General features: G+C 32.4%; 1 protein-coding gene across 5 annotated transcripts; it reads left to right on the forward strand.

Annotated features, from left to right (window-relative positions):
- The first annotated feature begins 1,281 nt into the window (after positions 1 to 1,281).
- Positions 1,282 to 20,115, forward strand: LOC105149152 (uncharacterized). Of its 5 annotated transcripts, none has more exons than XM_011061371.2 (12): positions 1,282 to 1,747; positions 4,601 to 4,711; positions 4,789 to 4,914; positions 5,482 to 5,608; positions 13,879 to 14,056; positions 16,586 to 16,703; positions 16,850 to 17,106; positions 17,634 to 17,927; positions 18,034 to 18,261; positions 18,500 to 18,640; positions 18,943 to 19,113; positions 19,191 to 20,115. In XM_011061371.2, the coding sequence occupies exons 3-11, from the start codon at positions 4,808 to 4,810 to the stop codon at positions 19,077 to 19,079; spliced, it is 1,587 nt and encodes a 528-aa protein (XP_011059673.1). In that variant the 5' UTR covers positions 1,282 to 1,747; positions 4,601 to 4,711; positions 4,789 to 4,807; the 3' UTR covers positions 19,080 to 19,113; positions 19,191 to 20,115. The 5 variants fall into 5 exon arrangements, with proteins under 5 accessions (XP_011059673.1, XP_011059672.1, XP_087262814.1 ...); XM_011061370.2 differs by having other exon boundaries at positions 18,943 to 19,106; XM_087406688.1 differs by having other exon boundaries at positions 1,282 to 1,751; positions 18,943 to 20,115.
- The last annotated feature ends 1,084 nt before the right edge of the window (positions 20,116 to 21,199 follow it).

The raw sequence follows: 21,199 nt of genomic DNA on the forward strand, positions 1-21,199 counted from the left end.
AAACATATCACTTAAAAACTGTAAAAATTTTCAAAGATTAATAATTCTTTTAAATAGAATCTAGCGTATGAAAAAAATTAGCAACAAATATTGCAGTAAACGTATTCCGTTTTTAGATAAAAAAATAATAAATTATTAAGATAATTCTTAACAAATAAATGTCCATTATAAAAAGCTTCATGAATGAATATTCATTTATGTACATTAATTTTTTTTTAATAGAATCTCTAGCGTTTCGTGTATTGACAATACTTATAAATATGATTGTTTTAAATTACAAAAGGTAGTCTTATTTCAACAATGATTAATTTCAATAAAATACACAGGCGACATTAACCGCAGGGGGCGTTTCTTCGTAATTACTAATTACTCTATTTAGTAGGATGTTGTGAAGCTTTATGGGATTAAGCGGTCGATGCTTCGAATGACGATCCAGCTGTAGTCCGATCTATTGCGTGCTGCGAACAAGAGGGAACGCGGTGAATTGCTCGCCCAATCATCTCATTACACGAGTCTGCCCGCGCGATCTCTACTGTTCCTACAGATAATTCTAAACTCCGGCTCTTTCGCCTATCTATTCTAATTCTTATGTTAACGTGAGAGCCGCATCTATATCCGACATACGAGTTAAAATAAACTGTTAGAACTGCCGGATGCAAGAGGATCATAAACATGATTAATTTATTAATAATGCCAACGGATACACAACGTAATATAATAGTACAACAGACAAGAAACGTAAGATAACGCGAGTTAAAGCCAGTTTATACATTAAATTACGTTATGAAATAGTATAAGTTCTCATATTTTGCGCTTGTCGCCTGATCGATCTACAATTTCCATCACGCAATCAAGCATGATTGAAAAAATACAAACATCAGATTGAAAGCGATTTTTTTCTGTTAATATACGACGTAATAAGGGAAACCGATGTCTGATTTCAACCACAATTTTTATTTATTTGTTTCACCGCTTCTCGATTCGCATGCATTTCTTTTTCGCTTTCAAAGATTCACACAAATCAAATTTTTTTCAACTAATTGAATTCTCTATACGCAGTAATTCGTGTTCGCCATTCTTGTCACGCTTCGTGCTGGTGACTCGCAATGGCACTTCGCTGGTCGCAATGTCAATGTCTCCGCAGGATATCCGCGTCGCTTTGCCAACAAAAGTACCAGCATGATGGCATCGGTCTCTCTTCTGCTTCGTGTACATGGGCATTGTACAACCATCCCTTTGGATGCGCCGTCCCCCCCCCCTCCCTTCCCCCGAACTCCTCTGCGTGATCGTCATCGTAGTCGTCGTGTTCGTCGGAGTTGGTCGGAGGGTCGGAGTTCATTGTGCCACAAGTGCATTCCGAGTACCGGCGACGCCAATTACTCGTTACGAGCCAGTTGCGAATCGCTCTGTGAAAGCGACAGTGACATTTCCCGGAGCGAGGGCTCGGTCCTCGCGAGAGATCGGTCCCGAGATCAGAAAAAAAAAACGCCGTAAGATTGTGTACATCTGCGAGATGATACTCACGTTCTCGCGAGATAAAGAGCAGCGACATGGTCCCGCGTTTCGCTTATTTCGACACGACGCCAGTTTGCGCGAGGCAGAGGCTTCTCGTACAATAAGAAATTAATTTTAATTTTATTTCGAACGCGCGTGTTTTCAACGAGACTTGTGAGAAACGTGGGTGAATCAAGATTAGCGTGGAAGTGATACAGAAGTCACGTGGATTAAATCGAAGGTGTATACTGCAGTGGGTAAAACTTACAGTAAAAGATAGAACAGAATAGATAGAGTTATTTTCTCATGTTACGTGTGGATTAGTAAAATACATTAATTACTAAAGTACAATGAATTTACATATAATGAATAGTGCCAAAATTTTAATTACATAAATTTGGGAACGTAGAAGAAAACTTTGGCGGGAAAATTTTGTAATTAACAAAATTGAAATTGTATTATCCTTAGTATTATTATTATATTTTATTATTGCTGCAATATACATATATGTATAATAATTAGAAATCGTTTTATCAGAGAAAAGGCGATTCTTTTCACACGTAATCATCGTCTGTACTAGCCCACATGATGAATACATTTAAATTGTACGCGATAATGTGACGCATATCCTTTTTCCTTTTGCGAGACGATCGGACGATTGCAACGGACGCGTCATTTTATTTACTTCTCTTCTTTTGTCATAAACTTCTTTTGTCAACTGTCGCGAGAAAAATTATTTTTTCATCTTAATTGGCACGGTGGTGATTATAATTACATAATCGCTTGTAAAAGAACTCGGTGAAACGCACAATGTAAACTGAGGTAACATCAATAACGAGGATAATTTGCATCTACATTTTCATTACTAGTTTTACAATCCTACACAAGATTCGCCGCGTTCTCGACATAGGCGTTTCGATAATTGCAAATTATGTAATCGCTGTATTTACTGTCCGAGTTTCTTACACACTGCTTTGGGTGAATTTTGAAGCGGATACAGACTTGTTGCGTATTCATGTATTGTATCATCATTGCGTATTAATTCAATGATGCGATGCGGTGTGCCTTTGCACATTAAGCTCGATCTACATAAGACGCAGAATGCAGGTCGCAGGTCGCAAGTGAAACTTATTTCAGATTGTAATAGATCGCAATATGGAGGACATAAGACGCAGGACGCGAAAGTTGAAGTTCACCCAACTTTCTGCGATCTGCGTTCTGCGTCCTACAACCATATTATAATTAAGTCTGGTTTTGTTACTGGTAGGCTTTGTAACAACAATTTTGCTGACGCCTAACCATTTGCAAGCTACTATTGCCTATTGTATTTATGTTTATGTTAGCTATAGTCTATTGTATCATATTTTATTACTCTATTAACATGTAGTCTTTTTCATATAGCTTTGCAATAAATTAAATTAAATTAAATTAATTTAAATTAACATACGTTAGATTAGTTTCTAATTTTACGATCTGTGACCTGCGTTTTGCATCTGTAGATCGAGCTTTATACTATCAAAATTTTGATTCAATGTCTACACTAAAACGCGGTGGTGATATAATACACAACAAATCCTGTATTCGTCTTTATATATCTTAATTATTTACACAAAATAGGATTCGAAGCGTTTTTTGTGTAGACGAAAAAGTTGACGACCTCTGAATTAATATTAAAAAAAATATCCTTGAAGTTTATAATTTAATTGTACTGGTTGAAGTTATTTCCGTGAGAATTACGTCATTTGTTGCAGAACCTTAGTTTAATAATCTCTAGATAAATACATGAATATCATAAAATACAAAGCTATAAAATATCAAAAGATACAAATGACCAATTAATTCTCAGAATTTATTAAACCAGAACTCAGAATTTATAAATTAATTTAAAAAATTTATTGCTCTTTCATATCATAATTATACACAATACATCCAAAATGAGATCTTTTACCAAAGTTGAATAAATAAGTAAAAAAAATAAATTTCAAAGAAATTCGACGAAGCACTTTGATTAGCTTTTTGGATTATAATAATTATTTAATTGCACATCTATATTTTAATTAATTATCAACTGTCATGGCATATGACAATATGTAAAGATTAGAAACTGTATATTTCGACAAACTTTTTTTCGAAACACTCTAGACTGTCGTAATAGTTCTAAATATAAGAAAGAGAATTCTCATGGATAGAACAGCTGGTCGACGCGTTTGAATGAACATCTCAATTTTTTGTCTACTCCACGTGAAGCTAACGAATAGAAAAACCTTATGCTATGTAGCACATGTGAAATTTCGTGCAACCTTCGTTGACATCATCAGTATTAGTTAATCGCATTAACGTGCCGTGGTTGCTTTTTTAATCAACGCGAAATTCTTATTTCTTTTGCATCGTTTTCATAATTCATCATTTAATACAAAAATAACAGCTGAAGAAACTTCTAAAATTACAATTGAATAGTAAATGACGTTACGAAATTATTTGTACATCTTTAGTTAATATGTAGTCATAAATATGTCAAATTAATAAACAATGAGGCATTCTGCCGTGGCTTCATTAGATCAAGCAGAATAATTCAATATACAGAATTAATTAATACACAGAATCAGTATGCAGAATTATCGCAAAAATTATCACGGCATTTGTTACGCAAAATAAGTATTTATGGTGCAAATATTGATTTCGGCTACATAGATATTTTATTCTGTTGGATATTCTGAATTATTTTCGCGACACTTTGACATTCACAACGCATATTCAATATTCAATGTCGCTTGTACAGTACCACGATTAGGATCAGTTAATACTTCCTGCCAAATACCTTTTCGGAGGGGACATTTCTATCATGCAAGCATTACGACAACTATTTCCGACCATATCCTGTACGAATGTCAGAACAGTGTCATAATATTACGACTGAAGACTTAATAGAATTTTCCTTATTCAAAAATTATTACAATTTACAATTGTTCAAATTATTATATTACACGACACAATTTGGTCATTGAAATTTATTTATTACGAGTCTAAATTTTATTTGAATTATTGAAATACGAGATACTTTCTATTCGATAATAATTTTTTCTTTCGACTGATGATACATGAAAAGATGAGAAGATCACTTTTACTTGGACAACGTCAACAATCACCGGAATTTCTTCAATGTGGGTTTTTTTGAAGAAATCGTGTTTAAGGCTTAAAAATCTCTGTCTTTTTCGCAGTAAGTATGATGCACAAGTTACTCCTTAATGTTTATACTGTTTGTATATAGAAAATCTAATCGAGAGGCTCTTTTAGATCTCGCAATTTTACTGAAATGAGTCTTTCGGAGATTTTGTGGATCTTTATCCTAATTGCGGTGTTTGAAACGGTGTCCATCACTAACTCATTGACCGGAGATCACGTTTGCTCAAGAATAGAGAAGTTAGTATTAAAACTCAGAAGATAATGTATAATTGTTAGATAAGATTCATTGTATACGATCTGCAATTTGTGTCAAAATTAAGAAATAGAATTCTTATTTTATACATAAAAAACTTGAAGAATATATATAAAAAAGAAATATAAGAAAGTATAATAAAATATAATATATATTAGGTGTTGGAATTAATTCGTAGCGTTTTTTAATGAAAGAATGTTATTTATTTCACATGAGCATTAAAAAATACATTAATGAAAGTACTTCCCATCACTTGTAAAACGCTACGAATTAATTCCAACACCTAATACATAAAATTACAAATAATATTCTATTATAAAATTAACGCAAATTGTATACCGTCTAAAGTTGGCTTAAATAGCAATTCCATTTTCGAGTAATAATAGTACTTTTTTAAAAGACCTTTACCTAGAAACCTTGACAATGCAGGTCGGTATGCATAATACTTATGTACATAAATCATTATTATGCTCACACCTCACCACATACCACTGTAAACTCGATAAGGGAATCGCGGGACCAGTGGATAGTTAATCAATCGTATGTTACAGTTACACAGTTACGTCGTACGAGACTTACACCGAGCCAGTCGTGGTCAACTCATTCACCTGGTGTCTACAAATTCCCCCGAGATGTCCCAAGACGCGGACCGAAGTACGACAACGATATCGTGTGAAGGTAAGTCTTAGTCCAAGATGTTCAATTCTTTTATATGACCTCAATATTTGACGAAAGGAGATATTAATTAATTATTAATATTAATTATTTTACGTTAATATAAAAAAAATAATTATTTTACATATATATAATTTTTTCACAAAAGAATTAAATACAGAAACAATTTTAATTAATCCTTTGAATACTTATCCACAATTATCTATCTTTTGTTCACCACATTATACAAAAACTAATTTATTTTACCGGAACTCATTTTTCCACATAATTAGTGCAGTGTCCTTTCTTTCTCGATTAATTTGATAGTACATCCTAGATTTAGGTATATGAAAAGATTGTGAAAACAATAATTAGAAAATTCATTAACGATAGACACACATTTGCATCGAGAGAATTTTTCCGACGCTCATATCTACGCAGGCAATTCCATTGTCTATTCATCAGCGGATTCTAGTTTATATCGAGGAGGAGGAAGGGGAACCATTCTCTCAAACTTCTCAAAGGAATAGGAAAATATGTTAATTTTATACACAACGGAAGACTTTATATAGAATTTCGCGAAAGACTTCGGCATATAATAGGTAAGAAAATACCTTTCCATCGAAGAATTGCTGATTGTATGTAATATGGCTTGATCTAAATTTCCTCTTCAACATGAAGCAATGACAACTTAAAATTTAAAACTTGAAAAATACTTAATATTTACAATAAGTAAGAGTTTAATGCCTATTACGGTCGAAGCTGGATCTTAAATACTTTTTAAATAATTTCTATGTGAATTTATATACTAAATATATAGTTATTTAAACTGCGCGCCGAAATAATTTTTCGAACTTATAAACGCAATCAAACTACTATAGTAATATTACAAATTAAATTGATAAACAATTTAATAATTTGATGCTTAATCTGGCATCTTATTAGAAAGATGTTAATGTACTGAAAAACTGTAAATAAAAATTGCGAAAAATGTTATCTCGACCGGGAGTCAAATCTGGATCTCTTGTATTCCGTACAAACGTCCTAAACTTTTAAACGAGGCAACTTAATATTTACATACTAGACATATATAGGGCAGAGTATCGATTATGTAATTTTTTTTTAGAACAGAAAAATGAAAATTTTTATGTCTGTATTATATGTATACACAAAAATATATGTATATACAGGATATCCGGCGACTCTAGCAATATTTCACAGGAAGTATATATTTAATATTAATATAGGTATATAATAAATATATAATAAATATATAATAAATATATAAAAACATTATATATGTCTATATAATAAATATATATAAATTTTCATTTTTCATATTTCCACTCTATTATAGTAGGATCATTATATCTTGCAGGTATCTCTTTTCTTTTTTAAAATTTCAGTTTCGATCATAAAAATTCTACTTTGTTAAGTATCGCTATCAAAACAGCGATCATCGGATTGTATATAAATCTCATAATAGCGAACCATGAAATAGCGTGAAAAATCCCTTCCTCTCTATGAGTAGCATAAGTGGGGAGTAGCAGTTAGCCACTAAGATCTTGAATTTTATTGTTTAGGGATGAAGAAGAGGCAATCTTGTTATATCGGTCAGAGCTCTGAACAGCGCGTTTAGTGTAAGAAATAAGAATGTTCACTTTTCACATTTTCGCCCTATAGGAAAAACTACGTGATCTGAAACTACTATCCTAATACAACGGCAGCAAAGTAGAATCTTCATGATCGAAATCGAAGTTGTCCAAAAAAAGAAAAGAGAGTCAATTGCAAGACAATAGATTCATAATTTATTCTAACGTCAGCAGAATTGCGTCGCGGAAGAAGTTACGTAAACCCCCATTTCCACGCCTCGTTATGGAAAAATGTCGTTTCCCAGGCAACATGAATGGAAAACGATCGACGAAACACCTCTTGCGAGTACCCGTGCGGCAAATCGTTCCACATACACGACGCAATAAAAGAACCTGTCTATTCTTCCGCTTTTGCCTCTTGCTTTCCATCCTTCTTTCATGCTACACCACATCCTTGTTATCCGTCTCTCTTTCTCTCGCTCCTGCCGCCGATATGAGCTAATTACAGGGAAAGTTCGCATTAAGCGACCGTCTGATTAAGTAAATAAATAAAAAGAAAATGCGAAGCACACGAACACGTATACGCTTGAACGTCGGGAATGAGAGGAGAGATGGCAGCTACAATTACGCCCCGTGAAATGCGGAATTGACGAATCGTGCCGAAAGAAGAAGGAACCTGTCCTGGATTACGAAACAATCCAGAAGCGGGCCATTAGCTGAAAAAGACTTCACTCAATTTATGTACCGTATCTTTACATGGTACCCTCGAGAAGGGAAATGCCGGAAGTCGACAATTTGCGAAGCGTTTAACTTGACGCGTCCCAGGTAGAGACGGTAACAAGACAATTTCTTTAGAGATGCGCAGGCGGGGAAAGACATCGTATTTCTTGCGATAATTTCAAAGAAGAATATGCCTTTAATCGTATAAAAGTGCAGTGCGTAAACATAATTACAAGAAATTACGCGTAAATTATACTGTTTATGATAAATAAGTAATTTATACTGTTCATGATAAATATCAATTACATCTAAATATGCAATTGTAACGCAAACAAATATTCAGATATTCAAGCTTGTTCATGTTGTTCAATGAAACGTTAGGCCTCGATATCGCTTCAATTGAGGCACGAATTATAGAGGCGCGAACGTAATAAAGCCAATGTGAAATCTCGTGGCGATTTACAGGCGCCGCGCCGAGGCATCCCGATAACAACCGTACGAAAGTGAATTGTCGTCGTTTAACGGCAATGAGACATGACGTGTGTCATGTAAACAAAGTCTCAACGAACGACAGGCGTAATTGAGGCGTAAAAAATATTACATGTCATCGACCAGATGGATCTCAAGTCTCGCGCAACAATTATAAATCTAAAAAATAAGATAAGTATGAGAATATAATCTTGACGAAATTAATTTTTTATATCCAAATAAATTGTATCTTGCACTAATTGTCCGGTTTGTATTCACAGAAAAAAAGGAAATATAATGTTATTATTTTTGTCCGTCTATAAAATATTCGAGAGAAAAATGTCAAAGAAATCTTCATTTTTCTAAAAAAGATTGCGAAAAATCAGAATGATGAATAATATTTCGATGCGTAATATTTCTGCATATATTAAATAGATAAACATACATAAATCCAGAATTAAAATTTTATAAATCAATAAATTAAAATTTTCATCTATGGGTCGTCGATGATTACTTAAATGCAAAGACTTTTTTATGGTAATTCAGTAGTTCAACGCATCGCTGCATCGAATCCAAAAAAAGGATCACAATTAGAAACTTCAATTATTGCCTATTCAATTACAATGTAATTAGTACTAATTACATTACAATTAAATAAGTAATAGTTGAAGTTTCTAATAACGATTCTTCTATTTTTTATAACTTAACGTTTAATTCATAGTGTCAAAATCGGCGAAGTTATACGGGAGAAACTCGCACTTTCTCATAGGATTTCACGAGGTCGGACAAATCACTCGTCTGCCAATTAGAACAAGGCTCCTCGAAATCTCGGTCTGCTTTGAAAATTCGTGTTCGCCGCGTTTCGAGGAATTAGCCGGAAGTGAAATGATCTCGTTCGCGCTAACGCGTTTCGTAATCGGTATGCCGCACCGGCGTGTATTATATCAAAGTCGAGAGGGAACGATCAGCCTAAAATGGAAATTTTAGCGTATCATATACCCGCGAGGCATATATCTGTGCCTGGGACGAGAACGCTCGCAATGTAATCACAAACGCCAAGAAAGGTGCACAAGCATACATATATATATATATATATATATATATATATATATATATATAGATACATACATGAGGCATTTTGCACGGTTTATTATATGGACAATGAACTTACTTAATGCAGCTCATGAAGAAAAAAAGGATATTTCACCATTATATCGACATTATGCATCACGTACACTGTTATAATTATCGTTTCGAAAGTCTTTTTTCTCTTGATAGAGGAAATACTTATCTTTGGTAAATAAAAGGTTTTTTTTAAAGAATGATCTTTGCATTTAAATAATAATAATTGCCACGTATTTAACAAATCCAATTTTTTTTATCTGAATTCAAAAATAAATAATTAATTAATTATGATAATAAATAATGATAATAATAAATTATATAATACAATAATTGCTGATAGATTTCTTCATGTGAAAGAATGTTATTTCTTTTCTATTGTTATAACATTTTTTATTGCATTACATAAGGTAAAAGGTTTCTTATATAATATAATTAAAAATCTAAAATGCAAGACTTTTTAATATGCATTTTGCAAATCCAATTTTTTAAAAATCTAAACTGAACTAAAAATAAAATTAATAATTAATTAATTACGATAATAATTAATGATAATAATTAATTATATAATACAATATAATTAGCAAAATTGCCGATAGATTTCTTATATGAAAGAAGAATGTGTTATCCCTTTTATATTGTTATAGAATTTTTTAATGCATTGCATGAAAGTTCTATATAATATGATTAAAAAATCTAAAATACAAGATTTTTTACAAAGTCAATTAATTAAAATTGAAAGTAAAAAGAACATATTCTCATTTCCATTCAAAGGTTACCTTTTAAAGGATGACAATTTATCCGCATAACAAGCGTATAATCAATTTGTTACAGTTTCATCAACATAATTTTCATCAACAATTCATGTTAATTATTCGAGATCTATCGTTAATAGAATTATATACCTGCTTGTTATATTCTATTGACCTACTTAGAGCTTTGCGAGGCAACTATCGTATTATCGCGATACGATCTGTATACGATGGTGGCGTACGAGGTAGTGCTATGATGCAAAACAATTACAGCTTTCATCGAAGCTTCGCCAATGGCGTTTATCGAAGCCATGAATCTACTCGTCGGATCGTACGTGCCTTATAAATTCGCCTCGCCGCGCGATCAAAGGTTTAGCTTGTTAGCATACGAAACATCATCGTCGCATGTACTCGCATTGACTACGTAAGAAACTGTGCAGTTGATAACGCAATGCTCACGTAAAGGTGACTCAACAGCAGCAACGCGAATTCCAGTGTAGGTGCCGTTATGCGAAGGTAATCGTTTACCTCGCTAATTGCCAGGTGTATTTTTGGAAGCCGAACATGCAAATGTTAGATTTGTTCTTTTCAGCTGATTTTTACAGTTTATCTTTCCACCTTTTATTTCCATGTTGGAGAAAGCAAGAGAAAATATAAACATTGCAAAGAATTCAGCTAAAAAGAACAAGCCTCTTTTAATGCAAAAGTGCAATCTTGTATTTGAAAATAGTCAACGTCAGTAAATACGAGACATTTTCTTCTATTTTTTTCCCCTCATTAAGAAATAAGAGCCGTTTTGCTCCGAGTAGATTGGAGTTACTAGAGGGGAATGAAGCTAAAACGTAATATGCCGTTAATTACCGATCGCAGAGAATTATGGGCGAATAAAGTGGCCGCGGTGCGCGAGAAGCGAAGTCGTTAACGTCTCAGAGAAAACGTATTAAACGTAACGCAACGATAAAGGACCGTTTGTATGCGATTCAAAAATTTGTTGCTAATAATATTCAATAACAACAAGACACACTGATACGTATGGCGTAATTGACATTTATAATAGCAATGTCAATTGACGTCCAAATTAAAAAAATGAACAAAAAATGCGAGCAAGATAATATTGTATAATGAGCGAAAATTACCGTCGAACAAGTCGAGGTCACTTAGCGTTTTCTATTATATTAGAAAACGTCTGAATTGCACAACTTTTGAGTAATAACGTATATATAATAACGTATATATAAAGCATAAGTATTAGATAGATGAGAGAGAAAAAGAGAGTATGATTTTTCCGTGCTATATAAATCAGAATATCATATTAATTAAAAAGAATAAAAATAAATAGAATACCATATAAGTGAAAAATTTTAGAAACACTTTACTATATTAATCTAGGATGCTTTAAATATACATAGATATTTACAGAATAAATCGTTACAAAATTGTCAATAAATTATGTAAATTACCTACATCTACAGCTAAATAATATTATATTCATAATTTAATTATGGATACTTATATTTAATACAATTATAATTATAATCGATTTAATACATTCTTACGAAACTATTACTTTGAAATTACTTTGAAATTATTACGCAACATATATACGCATTTGCGGATAATATTCTTTATTGCAATTATAAATCTACATGTTCTATGATAGAACAACAGGGTAGATGCTATCATGTAGATGCTATCGAGGTGACGCTATCAGGCATCATAAGATTTCTGAAATCGATAATGTCGATTAAAACGCATATATAGTATATCATGGCCCATCAGTATGGTTATATTTGAGCGTAATATTGCAATCAATAACTTATCTCTCCTCTTTATGAAAGAGAGTCTCCTTACGCAAGCGAAAGGTTTGCTATGGGAATTAATCATGTCAGTTACGGCGTTTAGTAGGAACAAAAAAACTTTGACGTCAGTTTCCAGTACATCTGGTAGTTCTCGCCGTAAAGATCTACAATTCCAAATGATTTATGACGAGACACGGAACATGTTCATCAATTAACTTAATGACTTTACAGCCGAGGTTTTACGTATATAGAAATTACTGGTCTGTTCAACGTTAAATATTAGATTATGATATATAAATAAAAACGTATACTTCCGCGTGAATCAATATTATATGATTTAATGAGAAAACGGTTTAAATGTTAATTCTCTTTAAAATAAGTTTAATTTTTTTAAATTTAAATCTTTAGACTGTTTCCGAAAATTAATTAAATTATTTAATTATTAATTAAATTAATTAAATTGACATTTTTCAATTAACTATTGTGATTAATGATTTATTACATGAACTAAATATATATTTTATATAGTTTTATATAAAAGATCATTTCCAATGTTAAAGAAAATCTTGAAAAATGAATTAAAAGCGCAACTATAATTTTGTAACATTATATATATCAAGATAGAAAAACCTTTACGGGTGAAAGCAAAAAAGAAAGTGTTCAAATATTATACATTAATCAGTTTGTATATAATTCATTTTACATCAGATACTTTATTTATTATCGTATATATAAGTCGTTATCTTTCAAAATGTCCTGTCAAAAAACTGAAGGTACAAAATTTACATAATAATGCTCATTAAAAGTGCACTACTCAAGCCGGATTTCGTTCTGCAAGCAGAAAAGGAAAGAATATCGAGCATCATATTGGTCCATCGATGCAATGTTTAAAATGAATATCACATAATACGATCGCAGAAGCAATGAACAGAGATAAAATGTAATAACGTTCGTAAAGAAGAAAAAGATATTTCTGATCCAATATTTTATTGCAGCGGACGCGGTTTTCATGTGCACGTATCTTTTACAATAAATTTCTTATTGTTCTAGTCTTTGATACTCAATGTTCAATGGAGGCAATGTTTCTCCCAAAAATCATAACGTTTGGAACGTAATAATCAATTGTTAATAGAGAAATATGTTAAAATAAATTTATGAAAATCTTAACGACGAAATGTATATCTATATATTATGTACTAGCTCAAACGTTACACTAAATAAAAAAAAATCAACAAATAAATTAATTTCTTATAAGAAATAATACTAAAATTAAATTGGCTATTATTTTTTCAAGACGCGCATTTGCATCATACATTTAGTTTTTATTTGTTATTGTATCTGTGATATTTTTATATGTTTAGTTGGTCAATTCAATGTTGCGGACAGAAACTCATGCACGCGTGTGTTCCTCATCTTGTTTCTCACTATGGTCCCCCTTCATCTACCATTACGTACCCTCTCTGCATTCCAATCATTCTTACTTTTACTCTCGCTGATGATCGAAATCTCGTTTCTTAGAGAATGATATAACGTCTTATCTTTAGAATTCTACATCGTAGTTAAAGTAGGTGAAATCGTTTTCAAAATGAAGAAAAAAACACCAGAACAATATAGCCTCTCTTTCTAACGTCATACTTGATCGATCTCATTAATAATATTTATGTCAGACTGCCATTCAATTATTTAATTATTATACCTGTATATCAACGTCAAAGAATCATTAACGATTATTCAAATCGTTCTCCTAACAAGATTGTTGAAATTAAAAGTGTTCTGTTTACGTGACAGACACCTCAACAGATCAATTAAAATATAAGTGTATTACAAAATATGTATTGCAGGCGGAGGAAAAATCGAGGACTCTGAAGGAATGCTGCGAAGGATACAAAATAATTCACGGCGATGCGGAAATGGATGCGAGCTGTTTACCGTTTTGCGAAAAATGTGTGGTAGGTGTGTGCGTCGCACCCAACGAATGCCGTTGCAATCCTGGATATTATGGAGATGACTGTGCTCATGGTGAGTCTAAAATGAAATCAACAGTTATTAGGCGTTTCTTTCTTCTCTTATCATTAAATATCTAATCGATATGCTAATATACTTCTAACGGATACTTATCATTGGTGATTTAAACTTGTAATTTTGAAATTTTTACATAATTTAGATGATTCTTAAGACTTTTATGCTTTTCGTGAATTTTTAATATATATTAATTATTTTTAGTTTATAAATAACGCGTTTCAGAAAAATTAGAATTCTGAAAGATAAGAAGCTAAAATATTTTTTTGTTATATTTGTAAGACTTATTATCTTTTATTTATTGAATTGGACTGAATAACGTTTATAATTAGATGTTGATAAATTGCTATTTTAAAAAAAAAGTATTTTTAAACCAATTTATTTTTTTAAAGGCATTATAGAGATGAATATACATGCAAAATCAACTAAATTAAAACTTTTGAAAACTTCGAAGGTCCGTTAAATAATTAATTAAACCGTGTATAATTCTGCTAATTTTACAATAATTTTAGCCCGATGAATAAGAGCTGAAATTAAGAAAATAAATGATGCGTCGCACGGCGATTGTGAAACGAAATTGAGAGCGAACAGATCCGAAACGGGTAGCAGCAAAACGCAATGAGAAATTTCACGCTCCATGAAACGGACCGACCTTCCACGATCGCAAGAACGCGCGTGTGAAATGACTGTTTCCAGTAGATAGTACTTCCACGCGAATTATAATAATGAGTGGGATTTCTCATGTAATTTGTACGACGCATCTCGTTAAAACTGATGTTAACCCACACGTGCCTCTGCAAAGGCACCGTGACACAATCACAGTTGTTGTAAAATAACGACATAATAAAAGTTATTAAAAATTTGTTGGATTACGTGACAGTCTTTGATTATGTGGCACATAAAAAAATATCGTTCCTTTACTTTAAAAATAATACAACTAAAAAAAATGTTAGTTTTGAATTATTATTATGAATATATAAGTTAGGTACAAATTCTCTTAATCAGCAAAAGTAAACTAACTTAACTTCACAGTCCATTCACCAAATAGTATTTGTACGTTCTTAAAGAAATCTTTCATTAATACTTTCAAGAGAGTAACTTGTTTTGAATTATGTCGTAAATAAAAAGGAAATTCTACAAAGAACATTTAGAGTTAAGATAGTTTTAATAATCGAAGTTTGAAGAAGAAATTATTTTATTTTAAATTTAATCATTTTACCTGATTAAAATAATTATAAACTGTTGATGATATTTTGAATTATGTATACTTTTAATAAATTATTCCTAATTTATTATAATTTTGTAGGATATCAGAATCACAACTAAAAAAAAATATTTTCTTTTGACTATATTATTTAATGAGCCAATAATTTGCTGTTAAGTTGAAAAATAGAAATTTTCCTAAAAATCTTTAAATTTTTAAAGTTGTATTACTTTTAAAATAAAGAAACGCTATTTGCTTTTTTATTATCAGTAATTTTAATTATAATTTTCTCATCATTTAATATTCGAACCTATTAAGATTAATGAAGCTTTTGTAACATTTGACACAATTAAATCTCCCACAATTAAATTTTATTTGTTCTTTCTCCTTTGCAGTTTTTTTTTCTAAAACCACACTTATAGAGTTGATGATAAATCATAGATTAATCGTTGTCAAACAAGCAGAAATCGCAGATTGCACGCAACTGTTACGTCAATACGATCGGGGAATGCTTCGAAAGTTGCGGAAGCCCGGAAGTTACGAAGCCGCTACTTTCCCGTGAACGTTCGAGAAGGTCGTGGGCGGCGTACAGTTGATCAGATACAACGCGTCCGACGTTCGTATAACGCAATGCTTTATAATCGCGACGTCAATGCTTTATAAAAGACATTCACGTTATATGACAAACGTTCGCCTTAAACATTTTGAAGATATGATCTACAATCCAGCTCTTGCAAACTTATTAATTTCATTTATATATATTTACGAAACGTTTGATAGTCCCCTTTTATGTGGAAATTGTTTTTTCTTATTTTGACTGTCAACTATCCATGAAATACGTTGACATTACAGATTAAATTTTGATTCATGGATAGTTGACAGTCAAAACAAGAAAAGGCAACAAGTTTTTATTTTAATCATTAAAGGCAAGAAGTTTTCATTTTAATCATTAAAATAAAAACTTCTTTATTCGCATACTTATAATGTAGGAGAGATTAAGGCATTACATTTTTGACATTGGATTTTTTAAATTACTAATTATTATGATAAAAATGCATTAATATGATAGAGATTCTACGTAAAACAATAAAATCCGGTGATTTCAATGGCCAAGCAAAATGAACAATTTGTATATGAATAATCATTTCGTATTGAATCCATATTATTCATAGAAAATGAGTTCTATTTTAATCTACATAAGAAAATAATTTTTCAATTTGCACAGTAACAAATCATCATGTAACATCTCTCTTGCATATGTAATATATGTATATAATTTAATTTAAAATTAAATACATATACTAATATACTAATTTATTCTATAGCATGCCCATTGGGATTTTGGGGTCTACAATGTACAAAAATGTGCGATTGCGGTGAGACTAGTATCTGCGATTCTGTAAACGGCACTTGTCAATGTTCTCCAGGATGGCAAGGACCTCGGTAAGTATTGAAAAATATCAATGATCATGATTGTTCCAAAAATATCAATGTTTATCGAACAATAATAAGTAGCTCGAGGATGTGTTCGTTTAGCACATTAAATCAAGTGATAAGGGACTATAAAAATTATGTTCTTCCTTTTGCAGATGCGAGGAGCATTGCGCAATTGGCCAATGGGGCCCAAGTTGTGCAAACAAATGCACATGTCAAAACTGGGATAATGGCTGCGATGCCGTAACCGGAAGCTGCATTGACGACGATGTCTCTTCGGTCGAGCAAACGTCGCCCGCTTATTTACAGAGCTCTACTACCGACCGTCTACCGCAAACATCAGGAATTAGTAATACGGAGCATACGGAGATTGTCTCTGTGCCACATGAAACCACCGGACGCCAGACGGAAGGTAAGTATGAAGAAAAGTTTTCTTCAATCTAAGAAAATTTTTAGACTTTAGAGTTGCGCAACTATTTTTCGGAAGATGAAGAAATGGATTTTCATTTTCATCGGAGACGAAAGGCGAATTCAAGCAAAAATAGCCAATTATTAGGGAATTAGCCGAAAATTAAGCAAATTTGTCATTTTTATATGAAAAGTATAAATATAATCGATCATATTAAAGTGGGTTCCCGGGTAGCAAGCTACGTCATTTTGTCGTCAAATGACATCATTTTGATGTCAGCTTGCTACCAGGGTTAGGTTATCGAACTTTAAGCTTAACTTTGATTTTCGAGCTGAACTTCTTCACAGAAACCGATACTGTGAAGTCGACGATCTTTTGAAGAAGTTCGAAGAAGTTTAGCTCGATGATCTAAACTTTTACATCGATAATATGACGCAGTTGTTTTTCACGACAGTAATGGATCACTTTAGTCAAGCATAATTATAATTATTAAATATAATAATATTTGTAATATTTAGTTTCAATCGCAGGTATCAATAACAATTGGAATGACACCAATTACATTCCGGAAACAACGAGTCCGGCAACAGCTTCAATCATGGCCCCTCCTCAGGGAGTAGAAGTCTCGGTAAATGAAATGCAAATAAAGAATCCTTCCACCACTGCTCATCCTGTGATCGTTTTAGTCTCCGTTCCCGAACGTAGAAGGGAAGTTGAAAAAGATAGGCAAAAATTCGCGACGAAAGACACTCTTCTCAGACACGTCCAAAGTGACAAAAGCATCAGCGTGCCAAATGTCGATTATGTAAAAACTATTCACAAAGGTACTATCTTGAGATACTTCAAAAATGCATACTAAAATTTTCGCCTCGTTTTTATACTGCAATGCTCGGCTATTCGATCTCTAATAAAACATTTCTATTGCGACAGACGATATTCAGACACCAACGCCGATCTCGTTAGACATCGCTCTAATCGTCATCGCCGCGATTGTCTCCCTCGGTCTTACCTCGCTCGCGGTGGTTATGGTCCTTCACATGCGTTCCAAATTATTCGAGACGATTCGTCTTGCTGTCTATGATGACGAAAAGACCAAAAGCCCAGAACGCGAAAGCGTGAACAACGGAAGGATGTCGGTGGTGAACGCCACTCTGCCTCGTAAGTTATACATTCACCTAACAGCAACGTTCTCTCCTAGATTGCCAGTGAAATCCATGTGTCCTTGACCCCGATAGGTCTGATCACGTAATCGTTTTAAGGATAGTCTTGACCGCCATAGCCAGTGAAAAAGTTATCTCGCCGATCGTGCGATGTTGAATCTTTTCTGCTCATCACTAATCTGCCATCAGCGCAAGATAGTTGTGTATTATATTCTCCGATACTTTTGTGATTTCAGCACCCCCGATTTGTGCGAATCCGGTATTCGCCATTAATGCAGAACCGGAAACGATACTGACGGTTGATGGCATTGAATCGCTGAATACTTACGCCAACGGCTCCGCTACGATCGGTCTTCGAATTTCTGGTAATTTTCGCGGTAAGTTTCCTTTCTCTCTTTTAATAAATTTGACGCACATTGAGACACACTTGTAATAATTATAAAGGAAATTAATCTCCAAGTTAAAATTTAAAAAGAATCTACAAATAATCGCTAGCAGCAATTGTTAAAAACAATTTATATATAACGTGAACAGTTTTATTTTGCATTTATTTAGCAGTTGAAATTCAAAAGATTGCGGTTGTTCAATCACATTTGTTACTTTGAATAAATCATAAACACTTTTTTACCGATACTGTTTTTAAGATGTTTAACAGATTCTTTTATTGCGAATCTCTCAGATCTGTTGCAAGACAGTCATTACGACCGACCATCAGCAACTCTGATACGTCTGCAGACAAATTTGGACCATAACACGGAGCACTTGTACGATGAAATACCTATGCAGGATACTTCTTTGGATCGCAAAGATTTGTGATGAAGAAATGCACTTTCCACTTACTGCGTTTGTGGTCCAGTTCTATATCCGTATCTTTAGTTATATAGTTCAATAATGCGTCATAATAAAAGGACCTTGAAACGTTTTTAGGCGACCTGTCAACAATTGATAAAAAGTCGATCGAAAAATGCACTAAAACTGGTTTCTGACCTTATGCAGAACCGATAAATGTGCAAGGTTGAACGTGACTGCAATTGAGTGGCACAAGGCGGAGAAACAAGTCGTTCGAGTACTGTCAGTGACCGACAGTAGAATTTAATTAACGGAACAACAGCTCCTTTTGAATAAACTATTTTGTAATGTCGACAGAATGACGTCAAACTGGAGGCAAATGCGCTCGATTATGATTGCGCACAAATGCGCAATTAAGTGAAAAACTGTTATTATCCAAATGATATTAAACATTTATGCAACCTGCGAAGTGGAGTTACCTGTTTGCAAATAAATAGATGCGAAAATAAACTGCCCGGCATAAATAAATTTAGCAGCGTCGTTAATGTTGACGTAATTTAACGGTATAAATTACCGTTGTGCAAATAAATTCATTATTTATTTATTCCAATTAACATTGTAAGCATTCTTTTCGTATTTATCTATTGTTGCTGGCAGAACAGCGCCTGTAATATTAACATTATATTATTATGAATTTTCATATTAAATAATCAGTCCCGTGGTAATCACATCCTGCAAAGAAATAAAATTGTTTTTCCAAGTATAAAAACATATCCTGCGATAATATAAGTTTTCAAGTATATCATTAATGATATGTACGTAAATGATAATATAATCAACAAAATTTGTTATCGTAAGAGGAAATACACTTAATGAGTTTCGTGCACCGAAATTGAAACTAAAGAATAAAAATCCTATTTAAAACAAACAATATGTGCATCCTAGAAAAATATAACGTTAGCATTACTTATTTTATTTGTAAACAATTTTAAATAATTATCTATAATAAATTAAATTAAATAAATTGTGTAAGTATAATTGAATAAATCTTTCTTTGCCATTATTTTTGTATTAGTATCTTTTGAGAAGTCACTCTATTATAATTTTATTATAGCAATGATATTTTTGTAAACTGAGAATCATTGAGAAAAATAATAAACTATATCATTATCTTCGATACTTTTCTCCGGTGTTTTCTATAAAAGGAACGAGAAATTTTCCGTTTCTATGTCATGCGATAATTTAATGTATCTCTTCGTTTTGCACTAATTTTTGTATTGACCGTTTCAAGGAAATGTTATTTCCAGTCAGCATTAGCTTATCGTAATTGAATAAATAAATATCATGCATTTATCACATTTAACATATTCTTGAGTGCCCGTCTTATTATCGTCCCGATTAACTCATGTATCCCGAATGATATCAGTCGGATTACATAAACAACGTTGAATGCGCGCAGCAAGAGTTATAATAAACTGCTCACATACAAAAGACATATTACTTATATGGTTTGAAGCAATACTTACATCACAAGTTAAAATAATTTTATCATTTATTTTGACAATTTAAAAAATATTTTTCTCTCAGTTAAAATGTTATATTCATTCTATAAATTCTTCCATATAACCTTCTCTTTTCAGATAATATCATTCCGATAAAACAAATGAATAAATATATTCCTTAATTAATCTAGCTCACGCATTATTTTCTTACGTTTTATATAACAATTTTCAACGTATAATATAAAGATATTTTAAAAAGATTTTCATTTCGCTATTTAATCTTATATTAGGAAAATCCTATAAAAGAGAAATCTTGCAAATTTTTATGATCGTTTCATGCGAAGAATGTCTTTTTATAATATAATTAAACTAAGATTTAATTGCAATACATTATCTTATCCCTTCGCTTTGCGCACACGTGATCAATTTTATTCGCCCGATTAAAGCTATGTCTAATGAGTCAATTATGGTCTAGTTAATAGCAATGACCTAATCAATAATTAGATAAGAGTAAAAGTGTATGGAAAGAAACGGACACACGAACGCTTTGGCCCCATTTGGTCTTTCTAACATATCGATATGCATAATCGATAACCGTTTCCGTGAACAGGGAATGTTGCGTAGTTTAATGAGAAATTTAACGAG

Source organism: Acromyrmex echinatior, chromosome 5, assembly GCF_024713525.1.
Source record: "Acromyrmex echinatior isolate Ae372 chromosome 5, ASM2471352v2, whole genome shotgun sequence".
Lineage (NCBI taxonomy): Eukaryota > Metazoa > Arthropoda > Insecta > Hymenoptera > Formicidae > Acromyrmex > Acromyrmex echinatior.